At 43.0% G+C, this 21,471-nt stretch overlaps 2 protein-coding genes across 25 annotated transcripts in view; one reads left to right on the top strand and one right to left on the bottom strand.

Annotated features, from left to right (window-relative positions):
• RAI14 (retinoic acid induced 14) overlaps window positions 1-21,471 on the top strand; it is a 138,174-nt gene that overhangs the window by 32,313 nt on the left and 84,390 nt on the right. The window contains exon 2 of one of the 17 annotated variants that reach the window (XM_049109386.1): window positions 15,286-15,373. The exons of the other annotated variants lie outside the window; for them this stretch is intronic. Coding sequence (XP_048965343.1) covers window positions 15,309-15,373 — 65 coding nt within the window. The 5' untranslated portion in view covers window positions 15,286-15,308. The remainder of the gene's footprint in view (window positions 1-15,285; window positions 15,374-21,471) is intronic. 17 annotated transcript variants of the gene reach the window in all.
• Window positions 1,900-19,634, bottom strand: LOC112652840 (uncharacterized). Of its 8 annotated transcripts, none has more exons than XM_035715137.2 (6): window positions 19,301-19,634; window positions 9,670-9,720; window positions 6,835-8,379; window positions 5,634-5,728; window positions 5,037-5,103; window positions 1,900-2,698 (listed from the first exon to the last, which is right to left on the bottom strand). In XM_035715137.2, exons 3-6 carry the CDS (start codon window positions 7,240-7,242, stop codon window positions 2,372-2,374), a joined length of 897 nt encoding a protein of 298 aa, XP_035571030.1. In that variant the 5' UTR covers window positions 7,243-8,379; window positions 9,670-9,720; window positions 19,301-19,634; the 3' UTR covers window positions 1,900-2,371. The 8 variants fall into 8 exon arrangements, 6 of the variants coding, with proteins under 6 accessions (XP_035571030.1, XP_025292242.1, XP_025292243.1 ...); XM_025436457.3 differs by having other exon boundaries at window positions 19,250-19,632; XM_025436458.3 differs by lacking the exon at window positions 9,670-9,720 and having other exon boundaries at window positions 19,301-19,633.

Raw genomic sequence — 21,471 nt, 5'->3', positions numbered from 1 at the left:
GCTTAGAATTCTGAGCAGAACTTGAGATTTGTTCCACAAGAACTCAAAATAGTGGCATTTCTATTTTGCAGACATAGAACTTTCTTGATATGACCTAAGATCATATTTTTTTCTGCAGCCACATTCCCTTCTTGATTCCTATCTTTTTTTTTTCTTTTTTCTTTTTTCTTTTTATTCTTTTCTACTTTTGCTTGCAAAGCCATTTCTTTCTCTTCGTGTGCTTGTTCTCTTGGATATTTGAACCCAAGTTCAGGGCACTATATTTATCCCAGTTAAATTTTATTTTGTTTGGTAAATCTGTTGCTCCAGTTTTTGCATCATTTTAAATTCTGATCCTTATAACCACACTGAGTTCACACATTCTTCACATAAATCACACATTCTTATAATCACATAATCTACAAACTTGGTAGACATGCCTCTAATTCATTAAAGTATTGGATAGCTCTGCCTTCAGAGATCCAGATCTATATGGATATATATATATATTTTATATATCTATAGAACCAGATCCCAAATAATATGGATTAAGGCATTGTCATTGTCCATTTGGATGTGTGTGTGTATGTGTGTACACAGATATACACAGTGCTATATATCTGTGTAATAACTATTGACATCCTTCCAAATGGACAATGTCCTAATCCATGTTCTGTGTGTCTGGTTATAGCTGACCTGTCATGTTGTTTCTCAATCCTATTTTCTGTTTTGTCCCAGTTGTGTTTCTTACTGCCTGTGTGATATTGGGCAAGTTATGTAATTTCTCTGATCTTTGGCTTTATCTGTAAACCAGGGTGATGCCAGCACCTCCCTTAGCATCATCATGAGGGTTAAGATAAAATCTGGCACGTAGTAAATTCCCAATAAATGATTGCTGATAACAGCATACCCAGTGCCTGGTATCAGTAGGTGTTCTGTAGTATGTGATGAATAGTCTCAGAAGTTGACTCTCCAGAAGCTGCTAGGACTCATGTGTGAAACAGATACAGCTGTGTGAGGCTTGTGTTGTTCACTGCGGTGTCAGGAGTGCAGGTGGTAAATGCCACAGGAGTCTCATAGAGGAGGTGAATTTGGGGTTGGGCTTCTTGATTACGGTAGGATTACCAGAGGAAAGCAGTCTGGTGGGGATGGGGTGCTAACTGAAGAAAGGGATGAACGTGGATGAAGAATGGGAAATAGGGTCCCCTGGGTGGCTCAGTGGTTGAGCATCTGCCTTTGGCTCAGGTCATGATCCCAGGGTCCTGGGATCAAGTCCTGCATCAGGTTCCCCGCAGGAAGCCTGCTTCTGCCTCTGCCTGTGTCTCTGCCTCTCTCTGTGTGTCTTTCATGAATAAATAGAATCTTAAAAAGAAAGAAAAGAATGGGAAATAAAGTCATCTGATACTCAGATGACAGGAGGGATGGATGGCCCTGAAAGCTGATAGTCGGGGTGGGGCGGGATGGGCAGGTGTGAAACTGAAGGCTGAGGCTAAAGAAGGTTGCATTTTGGGGGAAGATTGCATTTTTGGGTGGAAGGACGGTGGGGGTTTTGAGAGACCAACTGGAGAAGAGGGTCAGGGCTGGGGCCAAGGCTGGGGTGGGGGTGCTGCGGGGGTGGGGCGGGATGTGGTGCTTTGTGTAGGTGTCTGTGAGGAGCAGGGAGGAAATCTGGGTTCCTGCTCTTGCGCCAGCGCCACACCCTGTTCTGGGCCTGCCAGCCAGATACGAGTGCCCCGCATCTCCTGAGAGATCTGGTGTGGGCTTAGTGCTGTACTTGCATTTCACGATTCTGTTTGGTGAAAAGAGATGGTAGGAAACTTCACACACACAAAAACCTACTTGATTTAGAAAAAATGGGAACTGCTTACTTAACATTAAAATCCACTTCCATGTCAGGCATTATCTAAGCAACTTAACCGCTTGTGATTTATTCCTCTTTATTAGAGAACAACCATGCTTATCCTCATTTTAGAGAAGAGACAACCGTGATGTTGTAACGTGCTGCGCGAGCTTGCTAGCCCTGTGTTACCAAAGTTGTACGGCTGGAGTGTTTTAAGCAATCAAGATGCATTGTTTGCACAGTTCTGGGGGATGGACAGCTGAGCTCAAGGTGGGAGGCACGCAGGAGAATCTATTCCGGGCCCCTGTGCACGCCCCTGGTTGCTTGCTGGTGTTCCTTGGCTTGCCTGTGTCTTCAGCATCCCGTGGAGTGCTCCCTGTGTGGGTCTCTCTGTCCGCATGTCCGCCCTTTGTAAGGACAGCAGTCCTGTTGGGTTAGGGGCCCACCTTCCTCCAGAATGACTTCCCCCTAACTACTGATGTCTGCCAGGACCCTGCTTCCAAACAGTTGTGAGGGGTGCCGGTGATTCAGTTCCTAACACCTCTGTCCACATCACAGAGGGGAAAGTAGGAGCCGGGACGTGCATTGGTGGGGAGGAGGGGGGATGGATGCCAGCCTGCAGGAGCCACACCTGCACCTGTGTCTCAGGTTGCTGCCCCTGCTGTGTGCAGGTGTGGCTGCCAGAGATGAAAGCCAAACCACGATTCCAGGCAGCCAAGTGAAGGCCTGTGGTTGCATTTCAGATTCTCCTTTACAATTTTCCAGTGGCAACTGACAGGCGATAATCATGGGTAAACTTTGACCAAAACACGTCCCAGTGAAGCCAGCTAGCCAGATGCACGGGATTAGTTCGAAAGCCTTCAGTGCCAGAGATAAGAGCTGGGTGGAGAACGTGGAAAGCGAAGTGGTTAGACCTGTTCTGGTGGAGGGGGAGGGGCGGGGAGGGGAGGATCTCAAATGCAAATTGGACTCTGAGACTTAAGGGATGTTTGTACTGTTTTCTGGTGGGAAAATAGCAAAGGACATGACTCAGACCAGGTTGGTAGTGCTTGGGAAGGTCTGGGGCACAGTTGTCCCGAGTGGTGGCTTGGGCACTGGGACGGGTGTTGGGGCCTGGGCGGTGCTCTGCCGATAGTGGGAAGGGGGGGTGGTTTTGTAAGCTCTGGTGAGCAAGCACTCAGGGAGTTAAGTCCCACCGGAGTGGGAGCCTGGTGCTGTAGATTCCTGCCTTCTCGAGTGTAAAGCCACCTCTGCCCTTCGCCCACGGTGAACCTGTGGATCTGAGTGGCAGGTGGCAGTCAGGGTCATGCTAGGATGAGATCATGGTCCCTGCTTGGTCTGCAGCATGTGACCCGGTTCTAGGTAACCAGGCACTGTGTCGAATGAATGATTAAGAGCAACATGAAAATAAGATACAGTTCATCGTCACTGCTCTTGCCTCTGGCCCCACTTAGCTCAGTATTTACTACTCTCTGCACATCATGGACCAGAAACAAAAGAGCAGGAGGATTTTTCTGGATGGGTTCCCTCTAGTATGGTCTGAATGTCCTCTCCACTACTTTGGCTGTATTATGTGATGTTAACGAGGATCATCGGAGGACCTGGCTTGCTCTATACGACGCATTCGTGTACCTGTTTGGTACCTAAACTATGAAATGATTTTGTAGCCGGAGCTCATTAGCTCCAGTGCTTTGAGAGCTACACTAACGAGACCAGCTTGGGCGCAGGCTAATTAGCTAGCCTGTGTTCCATAGGCAGAAATTACCCCAATTTAAACCCAATTTCCTGACTGGCATCTGTGTCTCTTTGGTCACTAGAGAGCTCGAGTATTCTTGAGAACAGGGCTACTTGTTACTAGAAATAAAACAGTGCTTGGGCCCTGGTTATGATGGGGCAGCTATTTCGACTTCATTTAAAAGATGCTGGGGTTATTATTCAATTTTATGGGCCAGTGACTCAATTTTGGAGTCACTTTGCTAACATTTGTCAAAAAAGATTCTGGGCAGGCTTACTCCTAGCTTTGAAAGAATTCTTCAGAAAGGGTTAAGTAAGCCCTCGAGACAGACACAGGTCTCCTATTTTGACCCCAAGTAGAATGTAGTGACTGTTCCTTATCTTTGAGTTTCTGGTTCTTTCAGGCCCATTGTGAACTCTGCTTACACATTTCACTTTTCTACCACAAACCTGTGTTTTGTAAACGATACCATTGGTTAGTTCTTGTTACAATTTTTGGCCTGCTGAAGGGAAACTATGTGAAGGAAGTCTTCTAAAATGTTGAGTTGGAAGTATTTTGGTAGTGTTATTTATATTAAGGAAAAAATGGAGAGTAACCCATATTTTGCAGGAGTAGGCAAATACATTACTTTACATCAATGAAGAGGAATGTCCTAGAGTCTTTAAAAGTGTTAAGCTTAAATTATGTAGCGACTGGGAAAGTGCATATGATAAATTAAGTGGAGAGAGATTTGAGTTACAAAATTATATGACATAATTACAACAAAGGAAAAACAAATGCATATGGTACGTATCAACACTTCTACTTAGAGGGATATTGAGGAAATAGAGAAGGGCAAAAATATTTAGCTTTGAGGATATTCACCAGGGCAATGCTTTTACATCTATAAAAACTGGAAATCACTTATGTATTATAATAAAACAACTGGGTGAGTGTATTTTTAGAGTACATAATACAAAGCCATTAAAAAGTTGCAGAAATCTACAAAAGCAGTTTCATATGTTCTTATTAAAGGATAAAAGCAAGTGCTAAACCTATCTGTGATGTTTAAAAATTTTAATGTTTTTCTCTCCTTAGAAAAAGAAATCTGAAGGATATGAACAGGGATAAGAGATCTCCAAGGGCAGATGCAAGTTTTGGGGAGCCTGCAGTTTATATAAAAATCTATGACAGTCCTTGTTTTAAAAAAAGTGCCAAGAGGTTGTGTGTGTGTAAGTGTGTAAGCATATTTCAAGGCCTTGGAAGAACCCATACACGTGAGGGGGTTTCAGTATCAGTAGCTTGGGTAAAAAGGCTCTAGCTCTACGTTTTTGCATCTTCTGAGCTGAAAGTAAGAGGAGGCTACTGCCTGTGGCATCCAGCACATCTCACATCCCAGCAGTGACTCTGTAGGCCCCTAGCATCTAGTCATAAGCCTAGTAAATTGCCCTAACCCAAGAAGGTTCTTAAGAGACTTTGTGGTGGTTCTTTTCATTTAAGTACCTGGATCTTTCCTATAGTTCTGTCATTCTCCGAGTGTGATGCTGAGACCATCAGCGATCCTGTGGACCTTGTTAGAAATGCACATTCTTAGGTTTACCCTGGATCTACCTACCTAGTTATTCTAGGAGTAGGGCCCAGGGGCAGCCCAGGTGGCTCAGTGGTTTGGCACTACCTTCAGCCCAGGTGTGATCCTGGAGACCGGGGATCGAGTCCCACATCGGGCTCCCTGCATGGAACCTGCTTCTCCTTCTACCTGTCTCTCTCTCTCTCTCTCTCTCTCTCTCTCTCTCACTGTCTCTCATGAATAAATAAATAAAATCTTAAAAAAAAAAAATAGGAGTAGGGCCCAGCCAAGCCCTCCCTAGCCCTTGTGGGGTGATTCTGGTGCCAACTGGAGATTAGGTCTAATCTGGCTCTGTACTTATTAACCTCCCTATACAGGACAGTCGCCTGGAAAGCTTTTGTAACTGCTTATCACTAGGATCCATCTCTAGGTTCTTTGTCCTATGAGAGAACATTGTATGACCACTTCAAATGAAGGATTTATAGATTATGACACTTTCAATAAAAACAGAGAGTGTGTAGGTGCATACTCACAGCGATGTGCTTTGTCTGTCTTCTGACCTCCTGCAGCATCCAGAATTACTTGACGGCTGGGCTGGGTTTTGTGAACAAAATCCAGAAAGTGTCTCCTAAGAGTTTGTTTCATTCATTAGTTAAGCTCAAATTCTGTGTGCCCCACTGTTTCCTATTTAGTAAAAATGGGAATTTTAGAAAAATACCTCCCTCCTAGGGCACTGTGAAGAATAAATAGGATAAAGATGCACAAGATACTCCCTTCCAATTCCCAAATACTTTCTGTCCTCAGTTACAGATTTCCTCTATCTAATTTTTAAAGAGATAACATTTCTTTCTTTTCTATATTTCGTAAGCTAGAGATCATGAGGAAATTATGTTTATCTTCCTATGGACTGAGTTTGTTTGACTGCCTGACTTCTCTTTCGTGGGAAGTTGGAAACAAATGACTCCTCTGACGGTGGGACACACACACTTGTGCTACCCACTTGTGCTACACACACACTTGTGCTACCTACACATGTGTCTGTTAACCACTTGAAATGTAGCTTGCCTAACAAAGCAAATTTTAAATTTTATTTATTTTAAAGATTGTATTTATTTATTTGACAGAGAGCATAAGCAAGGGGAGCGGCAGGCAGAGGGAGAACCAGGCTCCTCACTGAGCAAAGGAGCCCCATGCGGGGCTGGATCCCAGGACCCCGGGATCATGACCTGAGTGGAAGGCAGACACTTAATGTACTGAGCCACCCAGGAGCTCCCAATATTATTTATTTTAATAAATTTAAATTTTAGAGTACTCCATTCAGATATTGGAAAACTTGTGGGTTTTCTTTGATATTGGAAAACTTAATTATGATTGGCACAACTGGAGTATGTGAATTTGGTTTGAGTGTAAATTTCATGAACTGTAAATGCATGTCAAGTATTTCTGATAAAAATGTAGCAATGGAATTGAGATGTACTTCCTATGAATGTGCAAGATTTTGATGGCGTGGCATGAAAAAGAAGAATGTAAACTATTCCGTTAATAGCTTTCACATTGATTTCATGCTGAAATCATAATACTTTGGTTTTACTGGGTTCTATCAAAGGTGGCTAATTTCATCTGTTTTAATTTTTAAAAATGTGGCTATCAAAAAATATAAAATGTGGCTAACATTCTGTTTCTGTTGGAGAGCACTGTATTAGACCCTGACAAGAAAACAGAAAATTGACTCACACCTGTAAGGCTGGAAGTGAACTGAGACTGGTCATCTAAGTTATCGCTTTGCCTCAGCACTGCTGGGTCCTTGTCTTCATCCTTGGAGCTGACCAGCCCGTGTAGAGCCTGCCCTGTGCACCAGTCCATATAGCCACTTTCCTTTGTTTCTTGCGATGTGTGCAAACAACCTCTGTATTTAAATAAGTGATATCCTACCATTGGCCATCTGAACTTAAGGGGAGTTTGAACTGTAGCTGCTGGTTGAACAACACTCATTTCAATATGGAGCATCTCAATGACATGCATTTTTTTAATGTTGTGATTCTGGCCCTTGTGTGTTTTTTTTCTGCTTAAGTGTTCTTGCAGCAAAGGAATGTCATTGTTCTGTTCCACTGTTTTTCTCTGTCCATACAAGGGAGTTACCATTCTTGGAACTCAGATTTATAACCACTTCCTTATTTTTGTTATGCCTCCTAATATACTTAAAAACGGGACTTGACCTTCACATAATTCATACTTTTCCTTGAAATGTTAAATCGCCCACTTCAGCAGCCTTGGTTTTATGGGACCCATGGAATGTATATATCTTCCCATATTAAAAGTTACTCATTAAACTGGACACAATGAGATTCCTGATAAAGTAAACATAAATACAATGTCACTTAAGGATTTTTTTTTCTGCCTTTATAGGACTTTGCCCATATTTGATGGGCCGTTACTCGAAATATCTCTGGCTGAGTAATGGATTTGAAGCTGGTATTTAGACACTATGTTGACATTTTAAAGATGATACTTGAGGCATGGAGTTCTAGATTCACGGAAGGAATTTTTCATTTCAGAATATCGTTGCGTTGGTGTTGGGCCTATTGTCCATGATGCTATATCACAGAGTACTGTTAAGCTCTTTACTCCTGATCCGTGTCGTGTACTCTCGCTGGCTCCTTTTACATCAGGAGTGTTTTTCTCAGCTTGAAAGGCCAGGTTATCTATGCCATCTTACAGGCGCAGAGGTTAATGCTTGTGTCCCTCTGGATCTGCCACATGTGGTTCTTTGACCTTGAACTCTGTGCTGTGGATTGCATTTCGTGAGAACTATCCTCTTTTCACTCCAGGAAAACTTCTCATCTTTTTAACAAGAGGCAGTAACTCAATCAGGACCTCCAGCTTTCACCGCCCCCCATCCATTACAGCGTATTAAGACATGATAAATACGTAAAACATGAGGCCAGAGAGGCAAAGAGGCTGGCTCAACGTCTTATGATTTCTTCCGGATGGCGTCAAGACTTGGCAGGCGGTTCTGTGGCCACGTTTACTGATCTTCGCTCTGCCAAGACATGTGTGAGGCTCCTGCAAATCAGTGTCCTTCCCTGGGTTTCCACATGGGTAAAATAAGATGCTCTCCAAAGTCTCATTAAGCTTTAAAGTTCTGTATTTCCTGTCCAGGTCTCTTTCTAACCCCCTCTGCTCCCATCTGTCTCTGTGTCCACTGGTAATTGCTTCTGTAATGGAGTCCGAAAGCAGTACATTTATTTTTACTGGAGTTGTGCAAAGTCCCACGGGCATCTGGAAAAAAGAATACACTTCTTAATTGGAGTCTGTTCAAGGCTCCCTTGGTACCTAGTCAAAGTGTAGCCTTCCTCTTGCCCATGACATTTCTTGTAATCTCTACTGATGAAGGACAAACAGGGAGGAAAGAACGTGATCCTATTGTATATAGAGGTTCTAATGACCTTCTTTGAAATGTGCAGGTCTTTTTTTTACATTTCCTTAAGCCCAAAGCAGAGCTGTAGTAGACAGGAAATCCCTGTCTCTGACCTTCTGTCCAAGGGGAAAATCAGAGCTTTGAACAAATGTCAAGAGAAGAGAGATTGAGGTAGAGGCAGGAAGAGAGAAAGAGAAAGGAAGGAAGCAAAAGGCCCTTGATGTCTTTTTTGTCTACTGTATTGACAAATTTGTTTGGTTTCTGAAGTGGAGAAAGGAAAAGTTAGCTTGTCACGAAATTAGGTGGCATAAAAAAAGCTGCCTTCTGAGTTTTACCTACATATAATTGAAGATATAATTTATTATTTTTTATTTTTTAAAGACTTGATTTATTTATTCATGAGAGACACAGAAGAGAGGCAGAGACATAGGTAGGGGGAGAAACAGGCTCCCTGCAGGGAACCTGATGTGGGACTTGACCCCAAGACCTGGGATCACACCCTGAGCAGAAGGCAGACGCTCAACCGCTGAACCACCCAGGTGTCCCAAAGATGTAATTTAATATATTCTTTAGAACCATATTTAAAGTGATGAAATGGCTAAGAAAGAAATTCCAGTGTTTTTAAGAAGTCTGCAGAGTTCTGACCATATAATCATGTCAGCTGTTGAACATCAAGTAATTATCTTGCCCTTTTTACCAAAACAGAAAAACTTGTCTGAAATTTATTTAGAACCTATTCATTGGTAGTGGGTATCTTTGGGTGCAGCTGTTTGGATTTTTCACCAAGTTGCGATAGTGAAAATATCAGTAGCTGTTTTTGTGTTTGTTTTTTTTTTTTTAAACAAGATTTTACATTCTGTTAAAACTATGGAGGGGTAAGATTGAATATAAATGACTGTTATGCCACAGATAAAACTAGATGCCTGAGGGCCTGTGTGGAGTCATTTAGTTAAAACATTCCCCATCAAATAGTGATGGAACAATTAGTCATATAGAAATTTGATTTCTAAAGTCAGCTTTCAAAGTCAATGGCTACTTAATGTCAGTTTCACAGACGATGAGTTTCCCTAGTATTTCTGAGTTAGAGGGTTAGCCCTCCTCTCTATTGTTTGCTAAAAAACAAAAAAACAGAACAAAAAAAAGACTTTTACCAATATAGTCTTGGGCAGTTGTTCTTGAGTCCCTTTGCGTGTTAAAATTACCTGGGGAGTTAAAAAAACAAAACGAAACCCTGTTACTGCTCTTCATCCCACCCAGCCCCAAACCAACTGAATCCAAGGTCTGAGTATTTTTAAGGCTCCTTTGAAGACTGTCCTGAGTGGAAGGTGTTTAGAACCACCAATCTAGGATAACAAGCAGTCATGTAGTAAGGAAGCAGTATTGTAGATACTCCTGATCTGAGAGACATCAGAATACCAACCGCCCCATTGATAATAAGTGGAGGACCCTGGGTTTCAGACCATCTTGGAGAAAGTAAATGCAAATTTAAAGCCTGTGCTAAAATTATTTTCAAGTGGTCTTGCATTTGCAGTTCTGTTGTTCTGCATGCAGAGTTGTGTAGGCAAATATCTTCAGTCTTAAACCAGAGATATCAAATTTGACCTTGACAAGGAAAGGCATCCCCACTAACCAACTTCTGGAGGCTAGAAGTCTGAAATCAAGGTGTGGGCAGGGCTGTGTTCCCTCTGAAACCTGTTTTCCTCAAGTTCTCCTGGCTTCTGGTAGTGAGCAGCAGTCTGTTGTGTAGATGCCTCACTCCAGTCCTCCATCTACCTGTGCCTGTCTTTGTCCAGATTTTCCTTTTAAGGATACCAGTCATTAGAATAACACCTACCCTACTGACCTTGTTTTAACTTCCCCTGCAAAGACCCTACTTCCATATAAGATCACTTTCTGAGGTCTTGGAGGTTAGGACTTCTTATCTTTTTTGGAGAACATAATTCAAAATATAACGCCAGTTGGTGAAAAAGAATCTCCCTTTAATATGTTTCATCTTTAATTCATGACCTCCTGAGGGTTTAATTCTTCACTCATAAACATCAAAAAATAAGTTTGGAATCTCCCATGGAAAGGTCATGCCAGATATAAGCAAGTTTCTGATATAATTAAGCCCTCCCCCAACCACCGATTTTCTCAGCATTAGCCTGGGTGAGAAAAAAAATGAAATCAAAATCCCTTACAGTCCTAGAGTTGATCCATCACATTTGTCCTTAGATCCCCCTGGGTTTCAGAGCTGGTAGGATGGTTGGAATCCAATAACTAACATGTCCTCAGTACCTTTGTTTGGAGGAAAGACATCGCAATGGACAGCAAAATAGTACAACACAGTTGACTTCTAAATGTTACCAAGGACACTGTACCTTTCATCTATAGCTTTAAACTTTAATCCTCAGAGAGAAACCCTTCTACCCACAGGCTAAAGGCCTTCAGCCAACCTCAGGCAGCCCTGTTGGAATGCTCCCTGATGTACCATGGGGTACGGTATGTCTAAGGAGCCTGAGAGACACTAACATTTCTCAAACTCCTGTCCTAGTTGGTAAAATAAGGTGAAAAAATTAGAAAACAGTCATCCTAAAGCTTTTGTAAGGAAATGGACTGATTTTACATGAGCAAATTTATTCATGTGACAGCACTGGCTCGTTAAAGCACTTGGTTGCTTGATTCTTGATTGCTTTTGTAATTCCTTTATGGTGAGGCACCCTTGGTCTCTTCCCATGGGGTAGGCCCTCTGATAGAAATTGCCTCAGTATGAGAAAGAACTTCCGTGTCTCTTGCTGCTCAAGGATGGACGGACTGTCTCCAAGGCCCCAAGGCTCAGGAATTTGCTGAGACTGCCAAATTGGCTGGAAGATTAGATTTCATTGTTTCCCATACCTGCTTGATGATAAAAATCACCTAGAGTGCTTGCTAAAAACAGAGATCCCCAAATCCTCTCCCTGGAGATTCTGGTTCAGTAGGTCTGGGTGGAGCCTGGGAATCCATATTTCAATGAGGATCTCCTCTCCCACCCCTTCACCACCCATCCCCTGTGAGTGATTCTTATCAGTGAGTGGGCTTGAGAAACACGGGGCTAAATGACTTCTGATTAGCGTTTGAAGGTAGTAGGATTGAACATCTTTTCCCTTATGGCAGAGATTTCTAGTAGACTATCCGATATCTTTTCTCCTGTTCGTTCTTAGTAATAGAATTCCATTTAAAAAAATGGGGATGCAGCCATGCTCAGCTAAAAGACCATATTTCTCAAACTTCTTTGAACTGGTTTTGGCTATGTCACTGGGTCCTGGTCAATGAGAATGACATGGAGGACTGGAGAATGGCTCCAGAAAGGGATCTTACCACACTGCTGAAAGCTACACATTTTTTTTTTTTTTTTTTTTTTGTGCCTATTCCATCATCTTTTTCTTCTTCTCTTTGGGATGAGTACTTGATGGTTAGCATTCCAGCTGCCATCTTGGGCCCTGAGGTGATCTTAAAGATGGAAACCTTGTATTAGGTTGATGGAACAGATAGAAGGAGCCTTAATCTCAGGAGTCCTTGGGCCTATCATGTCAGCTCTGGGCTCTTCTCAGACTCTGTTTGTACATTTATACTCAGTTTATACTTGTCTTGTTTAAGCCACTGTCATTTGAGGTTTTCTTTCATATGAGGTCAGACCTAATCCTTATTGATATAGCTCTGTTTGGAACTTTGAGTTTCCTTAAAGCTAAACTCATTATTCAAGTGACCTAATTTCTCTGTGTCTTCAAGATAGATTTCCTGACCCTAAAACCCACCTTCCTTCCCCCAGTGAGGACAGTTAAGGACCCTTTCAGTTCCAAGAGGGTGGAACAAGTCCCTTTGTGGGAAGAATACATTGAGTCACCTTGTATGCCTAGTGTCTCACACTAACTGAAAAAGAGGAGTTTTCACCTGATTTCATGCATGAATGAAGGAATGTTGAGTGAGAAGTAGAGGGGATTGGAGGAAAGCAAGACAGTGAGATTTTCCATTCTTTATATTTTCCTACTTAGGAGTCTGTGTATTAAGGGAGCTCAGTTGTAATAATGTGTCAAAAGTATACTGTAAGATATAAACTATAAAATATCTTACATATGTTATTTACTGGGCACTTAGTTATGCATAGGATGTTGCTTCAGCTGCTTTAGGTTGATTTCTCCAAGCGGGCCTGCTGGATATTAACAGATTTATAAGCAAGAAAAGTTTCCTTGTTTAAAGTTTAGAAAAGGTTTAGGTTTATTATAGGATGATTCAGTCCCCTTTGAGGTGTTAGTGTATATTGTGATTAAGAAGGGAAGGTTGTATGTGGAGGGAAAGGTGTGGGTGGGTGGGTGGGTGGCATGATAGTATTTTTTACTGTAAAACCATGGAGTATGTACCTTGAGGAACAGAACCTGGAGAAATGCAGCTTTATTGGGGGAGATCACATAAATCTTGTAAGAATACATATTTAGTACCTTGGATGCAAGGTCCTGGATCCATACATGAGAAGGGTGACATGGAGGGGTTGGGAAGGTGAAGGACAGACTCACTAATGGAAGGATCTTGCCAGATGGGGAGAATTCCCAGAGAGGCAGGACTGAGGTCATTCGTGACAGAATCAACTCTAGCCTTCCCAAAGGGGTGTGGAGGTGGAACGCACAAGATGTGTCCCCTGTGGTCCAGTCTGTCTGTAGGGAGGTGGTCTTGTGGGACAACTGGGGGAGAAAATGACTTGGGGGCATCTAGCTCCGGGAGTCCTGGAATGAAGGGATTGTATTTAGTTTTTTAGGAAGTCATAAAAGGCTTTTAAGTAATGTGTCTGGGCTCTTGCCTTTAGAAAATTTAATGTGGGTAGTGTAGGTGAGGAGGGATGGGTAGTAGGTCTGGCCCCTGGGAGAATGGGTTAGCAGGTGGTTATTTAGGTGAGAAGGGATAAACGACTAAGGGAAAAGAAGGCCACATGTGGACAGAAAGACCCAGGTAGATTAAAGAGGCGTGTTCGAAGTAGACTTGGAAACCCTTTGGACATCCATGTGGGAAAGAGTGAAAAGATAATGGATAATTCCATTCTATTAAATAGAGGCAAATGGTAATAAGAGGCAAGAGGGGGAAAAGTTGATTCTTTTGGTAAGTAAGGGGTGGCAGGATCGGGTTTGACCTGTGGTTCATGCCTTAAGGAAGGGGCAGTGAGAATAGCAATTGGAGCTAATGGGTTTTGGCCACAAGTACTGCAGTAAAGTTGACTTTGTGACTTCACATCTCTGTGTCTGCCTTTTGGGTCATCATGAGGATAAAGGACATGATGGGTGTATTTTGGTGCATTGTGAACTCTGGCTGTTCTATTTCTATTCATAAGAGCAGAGGGCTTATGTGAATGCATTGTTTTCTGAAAATATCATACACAAAGACACTGCAAAGAAGTATTTTCTAATACCGGTGTTTAAATAAAACTTTTTTTTTAAGACTTTATTTATATGAGAGAGCACAAATGTGAATGGGGGGGGGGCACAGCAGAGGGAGAGGTACAAGCAGACTCCCATGTTTAGTTTGAAGCCTGATGCAGGGCTCGATCCCACGACCCTGAGATCATGAACTGAGCTGAAACCAACTGAGCCACCAAGGCACTTCCCAAACATAAAACTTTAAAAAAGGAACACCCTCAGGCTTGACTTCTTTTTTTCATCAAGGGTCTGTTTAATGGGAAAGTTTAGATGTTTTCTCTTGGTGTAATTTCCTGAGATGATCCTACTCTTCTGATCTATTTTGCTCTATTTGAGTTTTCTTTTCTTTTTGAGTAATGAGTTATAATTCTATTAAAACTGTGTTTGAATTCTTCAACTAGATTTCTAAGTTTCTACTCTAAAGGCTCTATTATCAGATTTCTCTATCATTTTAAAGCATCCATTAATGTCATTTTAAGCCTCTACTTAATGGTTTCTATTCCTCCACCCAATGTACTTTAGAGCTACTGTTAAGTCACATTACACAGAAGAGATTGGCAAAATAATTTCAGATTTTTAGGGAGGAAACAATGTAAATGTGGCATTGGGATCATTGGGATGGGGAAGTGGAGAGAATACCATTAAGTATATGTACTGTCTACTGGGCATTCCAGCCAAGAAGAGAGAGTGATTTACTCTTTGAGTTTTCAGGGCTGAGTGGTTTCACTTCTTGCTAGACTCAAGGTCATATGATCTTGCTCATATGTAGACATAAGTTAGAAATATCAGCCTAACTATAATTATTGGACAGGAAAGGAGGCAAGAACTCCCAGCTTTAAGACCTAGTAATATATGATGATAATTAGCCCTCTTGTTGAGTACAAGAGCAGAAATCTTGAATATGCAGTGAGAAATACTATTCCAAATACCTTCCTGGCATTGTCAGAAATTCTTAGCCCCAGGATTCTGGTTTTCCCTTACCGCTTCTGTCCAACTCTCTGATAAGGGGCATGGACGGCGGTTGCTGATTCTATTAAGATTAGAAGTGAAATAACCCAACCCTGAAAACAACTGCTGGGCTGGAAGGATAAACATGTAACGAAAGTCAGCTCTGGCCATCAAAGGAAGAGTAAATCAGAGAAGGGGACCTTAGGACCCCGAAGACTCTCCTGACATGTCCCTGCGAGAAGGTTGTGTCATAGGGGTCGGGGGTTATTTGAGTTAGTCAGAAATAAAAGAGGATTTTTTTTTATCCCCAAAAAAGTAGTATCTAGATATTGCAAGAGGTGCTTCTCTATAGCACGTTTAAACCTGTGGGGTGACAGTGGTATTGTCTCCATTTTACAGAAGACTAAGACCCAGGGAAGTTGATGCTTTCCCCCAAGGTGGCGGAGTTGGGATTCAACGCCAGGCCTGTCTGTGTCCACTGCCTAAGGTCTGTCCCATCATCAAAGCCTAGGAGTTTTATCTTCGGAATAGGTCCACAAACTGTCCCTCGTTGTCCTCTTAGCACCTGGGCCAGGCAATGCCCCTGTCTTACCAGGATCGAGCCTCTCTGCTTCTCCTCTTGCTCCCAGTGGCTTAAGTGATCCTTTTGGTCACTACGGTGTCCAGAGTCCTTCAGTGGCTTCCCCTCCCAGGTCCACAAGCACCCCCCGCCCCGCCCCCCCTCCAGTCCCCCCTGTGGTGTGTTTGGCAGGTGAACACACTCATTTGCATTTCCGTGCTGTTTCCAGCCCGGAATGCTGTTTCCAGACATCTTCAGGGCTCCCTTGCCTCAGACCTTAGTGACGTCTTCCTTGATGCTCCCACTTCCCCGTATAAAATTGTCACTTCTTATCCTCACTTTAACTTATTAAACGCATATTACCGTTGACATAATATTTGTTTATTTGTGATACATCTATGTGTTTATGACCTGTTTCTTCCCCTAGAGCAGCAGCCCTTTGAGGACCTAGACTTTGGCTAGTTCACTGCCCGAATCCCCAGCCTGGCACATAAGAGGTGCTCAATAAATCTTTGTTGAATCAGTGACTAAATGGGTGAGTTTATTACCTCAGTTAATAAATTAGGATCTTTTTTATCAATCTCCCCAGAATTCTTATGAGGCCAGACACTGTAAAGGAAATGAGGACTTTTTTTTTTTAATTTAAAGGGACTTCCTGGTAGAAATTTATGTATTTATATGCAGCATTTGGATAGTTGCAGTTCAGTACAAGAAAAACAACCGTATTTCCTGTCCTCTAGGAATTTGAAATCCATAAAGAACTCTGACCTTGGAAAGGCCTGATAACATACATCTGGAGTTGTTTGTGGCAAAGGATGAGACAAATAAGCAGCTATTCTGTATTCCAGGAAAGGCATAGTGTGTTTGTTTTGTGTTTTGTTTTGCTTTTGAGCGACTGCATCAGTGCCCCACGGGTAGGGGAGAAGGGGGAGGGACATGGAGAATTGCCTGTGGGCTCTGTGCTCAGTGCAACCCAGACTCCTGACCCTGAGATCGTGACCTGAGCTGGAATCAAGAGTCAGATGCATAACCCAGTGAGCCACCCAGGCACCCTAGAAAGGCATAGGTATTAAAGGATAAGCATGGGTGGATTCACATGCCCCCATCTTTTGAGAGAAGTGGGAATTTGGACGATAACCCAGGTGAGGCAGGGACTCCTTGGCCATTACTGGTTCCACTGGGGCCACCCCCTTGTACCTCCTTGGGTTAGCATTTCTGCTGCCATTCAGGGAAGACTGAGAATGGTCAGCAGTCTTTCTCCTGTGGACAGCTAATTATAAATTTGGGGTTAATTTCTTATAATATCTACTCGCCCACTTTTTGTACCCTTCCACTTCCTCCTCTTTTCTGGGCCCCTTTTCTTTAAAAGGAAAGAGAGAAAGCCCAGTTGGACCAGATGTCATCCATGAGAGTTGCTCTCTTCAGCCTTTCTCCATGGCTGAGAGGTTGGTAAAGTTCTAGGGAACAAGAGGGGGAGCTTCCTCCTTCTCCTGTGCCCAACCACATATTTCTTGTAATTGGTGCAATGCTTCCTCTCCAGGGTCGGGAAAATTGTTCTCTGACTGGCTGTGGCCAATGTGTGACTCTTAAAGTTGTACATTTATTGTGTGGTTGTGTAATGGATTCCACTCGTGCACTTAATAAGATGAAAGACATTTCCTTCACTTATGAATTAAACAGGGGTTACTTGGTGGGTCATTTTTTAGACTATATATTTTAGAGTTACCCAAAAGAGTATCTTTATTGTGTACGTGCCTAAAATTAAGAAGATTTAAGAGCTTTAAAAGCACATTTCTTATTTTTTTCTTTCCCCATTTACCCAGAGCCGAACAACCTTGCAAGTAGAAATCATGGGTTTTAGTATATTGGCACAGAGACTTAAAAAATCTAGGTGCAATTTTAATGTTGTTTTATGAGTTGGGATTTCTTCATTGTTTTGCCACAAACCAACTTCAGTAGATATTTTAATCCCCCTCCTTTTACTCCCCCATTTGGAGGAGAAAAAAAAAAAAGTCCTTATGGAATGCAGTGATTTCAGAGCTCGGTGGTGTCAGGAGAGGAGCCTAGGGGTAGGACTTGCATCCCCAGCCAGGTTTTCTTTTTTTTTTTTTTTTTTTTTTTAAAGATTTTATTTATTTATTCATGAGAGACACACACAGAGAGAGGCAGAGATACAGGCAGAGGGAGAAGCAGGCTCCATACAAGGAGCCTGATGTGGGACCTGATCCCGGGACTCCAGGAGCACGCCCTGGGCTGAAGGCAGGCGCTAAACTGCTGAGCCACCCAAGGATCCCCCCCAGCCAGGTTTTCTTAAGGGTGTGAACTCTGGTAAGTGCCACTGAGGAGCAGCCCTGGGAAGGGAGCTTATTCCCCCTCCACCCCAGCCCCCCTTAACCCAGGCATGCCCCTTGAGTCAGGCCATGAGTGGCCTGGTGCATTTTACTAGGCTGCCTGCGAATGTGAGAGCAGAGGACTCTGGGAGAGTTGTGCATCTTTTGTTGAAGGAGGTTTTTCTAGGAACCTTAAGTACCAGGATTCTTGCCTCTTCAGCACAGATCTGAACAGAGCTGGCTCCCGTTTCTCAGGGAGGGCAGTGAACTGGCTCTACATTCCTGATGGCTAATGACGTTGTTCCCATCACCACCTCCTTCCAACACTGCAGGAAGTGAATGCTGGCCTAGTAGGATATCCTGAAGGACAGAAGCAGGGCAGGGAGCAGACAGAGAAAGGCTCATTCTTCTCTGCCCGCCATTCCTGTCACTTGCTGCCATGGGTGCAAAGTGGAAAGGCGCACACATCACCATTAGCTAAAGATGAATGCTGGCCCATTCTCACCGGGAAGAGCAATTAGCAAATTAATGAGTTATGGCTGAGGGGACCTCTCCTTCCAAAGCCTACTATTTAGGAGTGATCCCTTGGTAACCACCTTTATTAAATAAACACAGATGGAATGTTGGTCCTTCAGTTGGTCCTTCACAACTGTTTTCCTGTGGTAACACAGTTATCCACTTTACCAGGCATGAATGGTGATCACACACTATGTAGTTGGTGGTTCCCAACACTTTTAGGCGTGAAAACCCTCTTCTAATATATATAGACAGACAGTTCATGAACCTTTAACTTCTAGCAACTATTTTATTATCTGTTGGTTGAGAAGATGTATAATCAAGATCATAATCAAAACCAAGATCAGTAATATGTGAGATGCATTTGAATTGTAATTCTGGAATTTACTGTACTTGAAAATTGTGTGTGGCAGGGGGCATATTACACACACTGACTAGAGCTCATGGATTAATGGGATTTGTCTCTCTCCTCACCCAGTTGAACAAAATCCCTCTCTCCCCCTCATACTAGGGCTAAAGCCCCCAGGTGGAGCTCTACCAGGAGAGTAGAAAGGTTTGAGTCAGACAGATGATGACAGGTTTAGACTTCCAGCTCTACCACTTTCCCTGTGATTCCTGGATAAGTTACTAAAACTTCCTATGTCCCTGCTTCCCCATCTTTAAATGGACATCACACTTAAACCTCACAGGTTTTTGGAAGAATTGAAGTTTTGAAGTTTTCTGGTGCCTCACGGGCTACCTGATACAGGGAGGATGGCCCTTGAGTGTTTGTTTCCCCTCCTGCCTATGCTTCCCTATTCCCAGGACAGATCCAAGGCCAGAAGTGGCTAAAATCACATAATTTTTTTCTGCCTCTGGGTATTAACTTTGAGCTGTGTTGTACATTCCAGTTATTTGGTCTGTTGTAATGAGTGGCAACCGATTTTAGTGGCATGACACAAATATTTATTACACTCACAGTTTCTCTGGATGGGGTTACATGGGTGAGCATCACTGGCGGCTCACTCACTCTTTGCCTGGCAGTTGATGCTCCTTCTCATCTGAGACCTTAAGCTGAGGCTTTTGGCCAGAACATTAGTATCCCTTCACGTGGCCTGGGCTTCCTCACAGTGTAGTAGCTGGGTTCCAAGAGAACATCCTGAGAGAGAACCAGACAGAAACCATGTCACCCTTTGTGACCTAACCCTGGGAGTTACATGGTGTTATTTCTCCCACATTCTATTGGTTGAAACTGTCACAAAGTCCTGTCCAGATTCAAGGGGAGGAGAAATAGGCTCTGCCTCGTTTTTGTTTTTTTTTGTTTTTTTATAAGACTTTATTTATTTATTCATGAGAGAGACACAGAGAGAGAGAGAGAGAGAGAGAGACTCGATCCCTCGACCCCGGGATCATGCCCTGAGCCAAAGGCAGATGCTCAACCGCTGAGCCACCCAGGTGTCCTAGACTCTGCCTCTTGATGCAGAAGGCAAAGTTCTGGAAGAGCAGATGGGACCAGAAATCTTCCTAAGTGCCATTTTTTAAAAAATATAATATGTTGCAGCATATGAGCAGTCTAATTTTATAGGCAGAGGAGCTTCTAGAAGGTTCTAGTACTAGTGTTCTTTTGGTTACTATAGTAGCATGCCAGCCGGTACACTTAGCAAAAGCCAAGACCTTAACATAAAGGCCTGGAATATAGGACTTTGAACTGTGTTCCAGGACAGGTTTCACTTCCCAGCTTTGAATTTGAGCCTGAGTTTTCACTCATTTCGTTTCACTGAAATGTCTGGTTGTCAATGGCTTATAGGTAACTGGACTCAGAGATGCAGGATACACACAGGAAGCCAAGGACAGACTCTTTCCTTCTAGTGCCATAACCATATTTCATGACAAGAGCCGTGTTGCCTATACCACACATACCTTTGCCCTATTACCCATTAATAAAAGTTCAATTACATTTTTTTCCCAAAGTTTATTTTTAATTCTGATTGTTCTCAAAAAGTTGTAGTGTTTGGAAGGTCACCTCTGGAGAACAACGGACTTCTCTGGGATCCGAGTTCTTCTGATATTATCATGCTCATTTTTCCCAGTAAATAATCATTTCTCCACAACGTCTCCCTGAGTTGTTTGAAGTGAGATTTTTTTTTATGATTTTATTTATTCATGAGAGACACAGAGGCAGAGACACAGGCTGAGGGAGAAGCAGGCTCCCTCCCGGGAGCCTGATGCAGGACTCGATCCCAGGGTCCCAGGATCAGGGCCTGAGCCAAAGGCAGACGCTCAACCACTGATCTACCCAGGCATCCCTGAAGTGAAATATTCTTATGGCTAAACAAACTTATTAGGAGTATAAGCCAAAAAAGAAATTTTGTAGAGGAAGCGGGAACACAGAATTTTAAAAACACATATATGTCCCATAGTTTGACTATGTATGAACCAGAATGTTGAAGGGAGGGTGGTGAGATGAAAAGAAGCTATCCTCGTTTATCATTTCTGTGGACTAGGGTTAGCCCATAAAACGGTCAGTTGCTTCCAGACTCTGCAAGTCCCCTTTTAATGGATGTCTCGGATTTTTAATCTGTCAAATAAAAATAATATTACTTCCATGAGGTCTCACCAAGCTGTTTGGGGTGGATGAGGGATAACAGAGATGAAGAGCCTTTGGAAGTGTACACGTGTCACGCAGGCCTAAGTTTTGTTACAGGCGGTGGGACTCTGATGTGGTGCCTGAGAAAGGGGACAGAGACCCGCCTTCCCAGCCTTTCCTTTTCTACTTCTTGGGCTTTTTTCCTCTTTCCATCCCCTCTCTCACTACTTTTCTATTTTCTTCTTTGTCTTCCCACTGCCTTGCCTTTTCTTCTTTCTCTGTCTTTTCTGAGGCTCGCAGCGTCCCTTGGGTGCCTGCAGGTAATTGCCTGTCAGATCTGGAAACTGAACAGCTTGTGGTCGACATTACATCTTTAATCTCTGTTTACAAGGATTTTACATCATGCCCAGGTCTGGGCTTCGAGAGGGGTTTGGCAGCTGAGTTCACGATTACTAGCCAGCCTGTGGGGAGCTTCATTAGGCAAGCTGGAGTAAGTCCCTGCTGCTTGCCACACCTGAGCAGGGCGCAAAATACTGTCCATGTGACACATCAGTGCCACCAGTTTAAAATGTCTGTCTTTCTACCTTGGTTTTAGGGCTACTATTTAAATCATC

This window comes from Canis lupus, chromosome 4 (assembly GCF_003254725.2).
Source record: "Canis lupus dingo isolate Sandy chromosome 4, ASM325472v2, whole genome shotgun sequence".
Taxonomy (NCBI): domain Eukaryota; kingdom Metazoa; phylum Chordata; class Mammalia; order Carnivora; family Canidae; genus Canis; species Canis lupus.
Note: the sequence above shows the minus strand (reverse complement) of the source record. Positions and strands in the feature narration are given on the sequence as shown.

Coding starts and splice junctions, on each gene's coding strand:
- LOC112652840 (XM_035715137.2), bottom strand. CDS start 7,242: ATGGTAACTCCCTTGTATGGACAGAGAAAAACAGTGGAACAGAACAAT. Junction 5,104..5,633: donor GACAGACAAAGCACATCGCT/GTGAGTATGCAC, acceptor ATTTCTAACAAG/GTCCACAGGATCGCTGATGG. Junction 2,699..5,036: donor GAACTATAGGAAAGATCCAG/GTACTTAAATGA, acceptor TTCTCCACCCAG/CTCTTATCTCTGGCACTGAA.